At 39.6% G+C, this 8,821-nt stretch overlaps 1 protein-coding gene across 1 annotated transcript; it reads right to left on the bottom strand.

Moving 5' to 3' along the window:
- Positions 1–111: 111 nt before the first annotated feature.
- On the bottom strand, positions 112–8,618 carry SNRPB2 (small nuclear ribonucleoprotein polypeptide B2). Its single transcript, XM_009556501.2, has 7 exons — positions 8,484–8,618; positions 8,174–8,260; positions 6,273–6,445; positions 3,870–4,013; positions 2,697–2,750; positions 1,003–1,091; positions 112–487 (listed from the first exon to the last, which is right to left on the bottom strand). The coding sequence occupies exons 2-7, from the start codon at positions 8,235–8,237 to the stop codon at positions 328–330; spliced, it is 684 nt and encodes a 227-aa protein (XP_009554796.1). The 5' UTR covers positions 8,238–8,260; positions 8,484–8,618; the 3' UTR covers positions 112–327.
- Positions 8,619–8,821: the final 203 nt, after the last annotated feature.

Here is an 8,821-nt window from a genome sequence, read left to right as displayed (position 1 = left end):
AATCCTGAGAAATTAAAGTCACCTAAAAATTAGTAAACCAATGCACTGAATAAGCCCTGCAAGCTTAACAGATCAGTAACAAGGCAGATTCAAGGAAAAACGCCGCTTGAAAACAGCATAAACTGAATTTATTTTATAAAAATTAATATTTCAACACAAAAACTTACTATCCAGCAGACCCAAGGAAATCTTAGGTCTGTCCTGGCCATTGTGGCAATTTTACACAAGTGTTAAGTCTTCTGCAGAGAATAGCAAACATGCCAGCTGATCAAAGTGTCATCATATTAAAAAAAAATATCCATAGAAGTCCTTCATAAAAGCATCTAGTTATTTCTTTGCATAAGTGATTTTCATGGCATGAGATGGAGTAATCTTGAATCCTTGAAGAGCATCCCGAGCAGCTCCTGCTTGATTCTCATTTTCAAACTCCACAAATGCAATGTCATGGCGTCCAGGCACCAAGCGTACTTCTTTGAATCCAGGAAACCTTTAAAATAAAGTGAAAGAGTCAGATATTTTCTAGTTTGAGAATACATCTCCCTTCAGTAGCCATAAGACCTTATCATAAGCATTTAAGAGTATTATATTTACTACTAATGAAAGATTTAAATTGAAGGGGTTTACATGTCCAGTCATTAGAACCAACCCTCAACTAAATATCATTACATGGAAGCAATTTAATCAGTCTTGCACACATATGGAAGCAACTAAAGCTATTTTTAAAACTGCTCCTTCTGTTGTGAAGTGTTTAGTATTACAGTCACCAGCTTAAATCCAGTGCAGATTGATAGTAGAGAACTTACACAATCAAAACCAGCTACAAAAAAATCGGATTTGCTTTCTGCACCAAGTCATCAGAACTGACATCTGTAACCTTGGCAGTGAGACAACTGAAATACTTTCAGGAAAAACTCATTTCTAAAAAGTCAGCTTGCCAAATGAGAAAAAACATACAGGTAACAGAAGAATTCAAAGGAGAAGTCCTTTGTATTCAAAACTTACTGATTGAATAACATGGACAGCATCATCTCATTTGTTTCCTCAGGCAAGTTATTAAGGAAAAGGATATAGTTTGGTGGATTATCAGGCACCTGCAACAACAGATCAAAGCTCAGACGATTATACACAACTATCCGTCCCCCTGCATCTGTCTACATGATTATTTCAACCAAGACTCATATATCCTTAGTTTTGTTCATAACACTGCTAGCTGGACATCAGTATACCTTTATGCAATATGCAGACATAGCTCCTTGTTTCTTTTACAAGGATATATTGATTTGAACGGGCTCTCATTTCCACAATATTCACAGTAATGTATTGTCTTAGATGTCATATTTAAACTTGGCAACTCAACAGCGGATACTGCATTACTCCACTGCACCAGATCTTGGCACTGCCAAGGTGGGACCCAGGGGCCTGAGCACTGCCTGCCCAAGACACTTGTATGACAGTGGGAGAACCTATGAAAGACTCACATCCTTCCAGAAGAGCAGTAGGAAGCCAAGATAAACACTCTGCTCATATGCAGGAGTACCAAAATACTGAACATCTCTGTTCAACTGAAAACCACAAACCCCACATGGTTTTACTACAGTGCTCTATTCAAATTTAACAGTTAGAAACCCTATTAGATTTAAAGCTTTAGAGAGAGCCCTTACTAGATTTGCCTGCTAATATGAATTTGTAACAACCCACCAGACACAAGGCTGAGTAGTCAGCTTGCTGACACTGGACTGAAAGGCTGGAATCTCTCCAAGACATCAAGGAGATTACAAAAAATAAAAAGAAACCAGACACCACAACTTCAAGTGTCCTAACAATAGTGCCAAGTAAGTTAATTCCTCAGCAGAACAATTTCCTTCAGCTGATGGAAATATTCCAGGCAGTGGCATCAGAAAATAAAACTCCTAAAGTTCAAACAAATACCTAAATACTCACTGTTGTGCTTCAATGCAAACTGATGTACACATATCATGCCTTGTTACAAATGATACCCAAAAGAAAACTCAGACTGGGAGCAAGACATTCTGCCCTGAGGATTGTGTATGCAATTCTCAATCATAGTACTCAAGAAACTGATGCAGGGCAGGCAAAGATATTCTTCTATAGTATATTTGGCCTCCTGCAAATCTTGGCTCTTCAGCAACCTCATCTTCTAACACACATGAATCATTTTGAAGGTCACTGAGCAGACAAGATGAGTGAAGCACAGGGAGTTGTTGCTACATCTCCACAGAATCTATTGGAAAATAAGACACTTATGAGGAAAAAGAAAAAGTGAAGATGACCCCAAAACTCCTGAATAGAAGCTTTCAGGCAGATATTCTGGGACCCTGTGTAGTCATCCTTCTCCTTTTCTACTACTAGAATAAAATTTAAGGGAGTCTATTAACAATGAAACAAAAATTAAAAATCCTTTAACTGATACTAAGCACAGTCCAAATTTAAGAATCAAGTAGGATTAATTAACAAGAGTAATTTGCTGTATAACAATGAGAAAATGCAGACTCATTTCATGTCAACCAGATATAATGAAAGTGAGATTTCTGTCTTTAGTTTACTGTGACTTAGCTGTTAGACAGATGTCTCACAGAACAAAAAGGAAGCTGTAAAATATATCCACATGTAACAAACTGTTATTCATGGAGATTAATTTTAAACATTACTGGTTTTAATCACAAAAAAAGCCTTACCTGCTGATTCTGTGCTGCAGTCCCTGGGGCACCGGCTGAATTTTGTGTTGCTCCCTAGTAAATAAGTACAAAACAGTTCTACAAAGAGGTTCTGTTAGAAATATGTAAGCACACAATGATTTTGTACAACTCAAGATGTTAAGAGTTTTTTTAAGCTACAATCCAAGGAACATTTGTTGCTTACAAGATACTTCCCAAAAGTAGCATGTTAATTTTGCTGAACTCCAAAATCAGGCAATCAAAGGAAAAACCAACAGTAGTATCTCATCCGCCTAATGGCTGAGTCAGTAGATACAGCAAATCACTATTTTCCCATATTATAAAATCTGTTTTACTGGACAATAATTAATTAGTTTTGAAAATGAAGGCCTCAACAGGGCCTTCTTTCTCCCAACAGGAAAAAAATAGGTGTTTCCACTAAGGACTCCAGTTTAGAAGGGATAATTGAAGATATTACCATTACAGCTAGCAGCAATCTCTTTCTCCTTAAGAGATTTGTATATAGTAATTGACTTTTTTTAAGAAAACCCAAGAAATCTGAATACTTTACTTAGAAAATGTTGCTTTCTATTAACATTTTCTTCTCCTTGATACCAATCTCTGCCTCAGGAGGAAGTGTAGTTAAATGGCACAATATTATAACTGTGCTTTGATGTTTTCTGCTACTTCAGCACATAAATTACTAAATTATTTTAGTTTAGGCCACGCTAACCCTTTGCAAAGATACATTCCAAGCCAACTCCTTTTCATCTCACTGGAAATGAATTATCTTGTTCCCATTTACCATTCTTCAGTGCTTATAGAGCAAATATGGCATTAAAACACTAATAAGAAAGCTGGGTGAGCATGTGAAGCTGGCATAAAAGATAGGAAAAAAAGGAGAGATGTGTGCCTTTTTTTAAAAAAAACAGGTTTGTTTCTACATTGTTTTATTGTACCTTTACCCTACATCTTTATTTTCATCTGGTAATAAGAAAGGAGGAAAAATAAAAGGAACAGCAAGGGAACCATTCTCCTTCAATTTCTAGTGAGTGCTCAAGAGCTTTGGCTATCAACAGAGCACAATTCAGGGAATTGAGAGGTACCAAAATACAATACTTACTCCTAAAAGAAAGTGTAAAATGGCTTTTGTGTGTCTTTATTTTTTATTTTTTAAACACAGAAGCAGCTTACCTGGATAACCTTTTTGTTTGCTGCATTTGCTGACTGCTCCAGAGATTTGGCCGCCTTTTTCTTTTCCTTCCTTTTTTCCTTATCAGCAAAAGTACCACGCATTTTAGAGATGATATCAGAGTCTGTTTTTGCATACTGAATACGCTTTTTAAAAGGAAAAAAGAAAACAACAAAACCAACAGTATATTTAACAGTTAATGAACATTTTGTACAACTTCCATAATTGTGTTCTACTGTGCATTTACACATATTTTGCAGGAACTCCTTATATTTGAAATATTGTTATTAACTGTAGGTGTACTTAAAGAGTATCTAAACCTCATACTTAACTCTGAACACAACTATGGAACACTAAAATAAACATCTCAAATGGAAATTACAAATTTTAACTTGTTGAATTCAGAACTCTATCCATCTAATAGCATCTTTTTAATATCTGCCAAGGTAACAGATGTACAAAGCTATATAATGACACTTGACAAAACTGGCACTAGCTGCTATTAAAAACTCTGAAAGGGTTTTCAACACCATTTTAAGGGGAGATAAACTTTAACAGTGATTTCTTAGGTCTCTGCAGAAAACAGAGTTCAGCAAAAGTCAAGACTTCTTAAATAGAAAGGCAAGTACCTGCCTTAATCCAAACTGGATTGTGTAAATCATATCAGCAGCGCAATGATGCTGGTTTTCTGATAAAGCTTGCCCAATGCACTAGTTAGAGGTAAGATGATTCAGCTATGAATATAGGTGCACAACATCACACAATCCTATCACCTTTAATATCAGGGGTTACCTCAATAGAGAATTGCACAGCAGCTGAAGATTTTTTTAATGCTTAACTAAAGTAGGCATGTTGCAGGCAATATTCAGAGAGGGAAGTACATCTGAAAGCTTATGAAGAAGCCTTAATCTTTTATTTCGCGTTGAGTTTGCCTGAGCACAAAACTCTACCGGTAATGGACAGAAGTGAGCTTGTACAATTCCTGGTTAAGAAAAATCTGAAAGTACTAATGAAAAAAACTTGTAGCTCAGCAACACGAGAACTGTCTGTGCTCTCCTTCAAGCTCAAAGCTAGAATTAATACGAGGTCTGACAAAAACCCCCAAAATTATGTCTGTAACTTTTTATTTAACAAATTAAGAAAATCAACTACCATCACGTTCAACAGTTCCCTTCTAAGTTGACACACAGTTGCATACGATGCTGCCAACATTCAAAGCAATTCCACAGATCATTTTCCGAAAAGCTGTTGAGGATCTCCATCATTTTTACTTTCACATCTTCTACTGACAAACTGGTCCCTTTGAGCACTGACTTGATCTTTGGGAAGAGGCAGAAATCACAGGGAGCCAGATCTGGTGAATAAGGTGGGTGTTCAAGCACCGTGATGCTGTTATTAGCTGAAAACTGCTTCACAGACAAAGAGTTGTGGGCTGGTGGACATTGACGCTTCCTGACTGAGGGTAAGAAAACATCTACATTTGAACACACATCCACTCATACTGAGCAAAGCAATTGAGCTGAGCCTTGTCTCAGTGTGACAGGTTAGAACATGTCCTACAAACATCCCTTTGTCTCTCCTCTCCCACTCTTGGTTCCTGAGTTATAGGAGTAGTCTCGGGTTTTTCATGTTGGACCTTGCATGTCCATCTACCACTGAAGTGGGCCATCTGCATGTATTATTACACCTCACAAACAGTTGCAGCATCAAGAAATGCTTAATTATCCAACAGTCAGCAATAAAACTATGTCAACTGTTGTGCTATTCTGTACCTTATCAAGTACATTATTACATTAAATCACTGTCTATCAATCAGCAGTGTATTTGCTTCATTGAAGTTACAATGAAATTCAGTTATTTGGTTTGGTGATCTAATGCGTGCACAAGCAGAACTAGCTACTGATTTAAAAATCAACCACTGGTCACATTTGTTGACTTCTGCAAAGTAAAACTGCAGTGATCTTCACTCTACTCACTGTTACCTCAAAAAGCAAGCATTGTATGCCACCTATTTATTACAAATATAGTAGTAACTAAGGATACTTTAAATAAATAATCTGAGAGCACACAATTTAAATAAAATTACAGAATGAATTTAATTGGTTCAACTGAAGACGTGATGAGTAAAACGTGAGGATTTAAGATATGAAAAGCTTTAATCCAGAAAAAACCCAAAGCCTTCACTAAGGGAACGTAAATGGCAAGCTCAACCTCTGTGTGTGTTTTAACTACAGCGTCTCTGGCATCCCCCTGGCTTGCATAAATATTCATCAAGACGTGACAAGACCGAGTAACAGCACAATTGCAGGTACATACGATAGTTAATTCACAAGGTGCAAGTACCAAACCACTACATTGTACTGTAGCAATATTTTTTTCTTTAAAAAGTGAACAAAATAACTTACCATTGGTTTCCCATAAAATGGAAAGCCTTGCAGTTGTCTCAAAGCATTGGTAGATGATCCAAGTTCTTTAAATATAACAAATGCCTGTCCTCTCATCTTCATAGTCTTTAAAGCCACAATGTCAACCACATGACCAAACTGTGAGAATAACGCATACAAGGACCTTTTCAGCTCTGTTGACAATAAGAAAAAATACGTTATAACAGGTTACATGCAAATGTCTACTTTTACCGTGTTTAGTGTCCCTCAGGGACAATAGTTTCTGTCAGCTTTAGCTCACAGTGATATCTTACATGAGTTTAGTTAAAAATGTTGCACATGTACAAGTTTATTTATCCAGGCTTGCTAAGTTCACATACAACATTAGCTTTCACAATGCAAGTATTCAGGTCATGAAAAAGCTGTACTGCCATCCACACTACCACTCCAAAAGGGTAAAAATTACACAAGAGTATGTATACACATTTCTTGATATATGTATACACACATGTTCTCTCTCTCACATGCCTAAGTATAATGTATGACAACCATCGAAGACTGATCAGAAAATCCATACGCATGCAATACTGAAGCAGTATGGCTTAAAAAAGAACACAGCACAATAGCAACTATTTCAAGGCTAATTAAATCTGGACATTTTGTTGGTAACTGATCAGTTCTCTCACGTACTTGAAATATTTTTCCATATTCTGGATATCTTCCTATGATTATACTGTACCTTACAACTGCAACAGATTTACTATCATAACTTAAAATCACTTGACTACACACCAAATTAAAACTTAATCTTATCCAATCAAGCCAAATAAATCCTCTGCATTGCGTAATTAATTTAACTCGCACATCTTAACATTTGAAATATTTCAGCAATTTAAAAGCACTGCCTCTTGTTTACTGCTGTTGAGACTTGGTAATACCACCGTCACCTTCTCCAACTGCTCTTGACCAACCACAGTGCACAATTTTCTAAAAAAAAGTTACTAAAATACTTTCCATAAAAATAACCTCAAAAATCTTATTTAAAACAAAAATCACATCTGTAGCTTTACAGATAATTTGAAAGCCTACATTTAGTAATTATAACTACACAATTTCATAATGAAGTCCTACTAGTTCATAAGGCACTTGCCACACTATAAAGTCACAAGCTAAACTTTTTCAGTACCATCTTGATAAAAGCTAATAAATAAATTCTCAGCAAATCTCTTTCAAGATTCAGCTCTCACTCTGAAGAAACATTTTATCAGTGCTAGTCTCATCCAGCCACTCAGTTCACAAACTATAGCAAATAAATTACCCTGATCACTTTAGATCACAAACTAAGCATGAGTATTAAGTGGATAAATCTATAGACATTCAACATATAGCCAGAAAAAGGCTTAAGATATTTCTTTACTACACTGTGAGAAGATAAAATTCCTCAGCACGAGGTCATCCCTCTCTAGAAAACTGCATTAGCGGCAAGGCGATCTAACACGATGACACAGTCACGCACTGCTTCTGCACAGCACTAAGACACGAGGAGCACAGATATCCCCACACTGCAGCGACAGGGGCCTGCTGACTACGAAAACGCATACTAACAGAACTCTTGGCTTCCATCAGATGTTCTGATGATGCTACCGTTACGGTTACTCAGTAAACCTCACCCACGCCACTGGCCACAGAGCCACAGCAGAGAGGCGATCAGAAGCTTCCTTAGAAACAAGAAGCATGGCTTATAAAGAGACTTCAAACTTGCGCTATGTCTACTGCCTTCAGCTGCTGTTTCTTTACCACCAGCCGCCTGCCCAGAGCTGGGGGCTGAGCCACAGCCCAGAGCTCCCCGGCCCCGCTACGGAGCCCAGCGCCGCCAGAGAGAGGGCGCGGCGCCAGCCCGAGGAAACGCCGGGTACCCGTACCTTCTTTCTTAATCTTATCATTGATATTGTTGATGTAGATGGTGTGGTTCGGCCTGATGTCCATCCTCGGGGCGCCTGCTCACCTTCCTGCGGGCAGAGAACACGAGGGACGAGCTTAGAGGCGGCCCGGGCACCTGGGGAAGGGACATGGCAGCACCGAACCGCGGCAGCGCAGCCCGAGCCGCCGCCGCGGGGCCGGGGACAGGCCTACGGGGGGAACAGGCCTGATAATAGCGGAAGGCAGCCGGGAAGCAGACCAGCAGCCTCCCTCATCTCCCGCCCAGGCCCAAGCCGCACACATCCCCCTCACCTCGCCTCCTTCCGCCAAGATGGCACCCGGCAGCTCCCGCCCCGCACTAACGGGGACGCAGCGCAGGCCTCAAAGCCGCTCCCGCAGCGATCGATAAGCGGAGCGCCGGCGGCAGTGCCGCCCCCGGAACGATCGATGCGCCGGGGCGTAGTGGCGCATGCGCAGTGGCAGCCCCGCTGGGCGGGCGGCGCGCTTAGGGGTGGGGGAGCAGGGGCGGGAGTGTGGGGGGCAGCCGGGGCTTTAGGGGACTCGGCTGGGCTCCAAGCTGGCGAAATGGGGCTGCCTGCCCAGGCTGCAGCTCTGCGCCCTGCCTATACACATAAAATAACAGCGTTACC

Source organism: Cuculus canorus, chromosome 3 (assembly GCF_017976375.1).
Source record: "Cuculus canorus isolate bCucCan1 chromosome 3, bCucCan1.pri, whole genome shotgun sequence".
Taxonomy (NCBI): Eukaryota; Metazoa; Chordata; class Aves; order Cuculiformes; family Cuculidae; genus Cuculus; species Cuculus canorus.
This window is presented reverse-complemented; position numbering and strand designations above follow the sequence as displayed.

Bases quoted from the DNA above. Each gene is read 5' to 3' on its own strand.
- SNRPB2 (XM_009556501.2), bottom strand. From the start codon at position 8,237: ATGGACATCAGGCCGAACCACACCATCTACATCAACAATATCAATGAT. The intron at 6,446-8,173 runs GTACGGGTACCC...TATTGTCAACAG, and splicing joins TGATAAGATTAAGAAAGAAG to AGCTGAAAAGGTCCTTGTAT. The intron at 4,014-6,272 runs GTAAGTTATTTT...CCTTTTAAAAAG, and splicing joins CATTTTATGGGAAACCAATG to CGTATTCAGTATGCAAAAAC.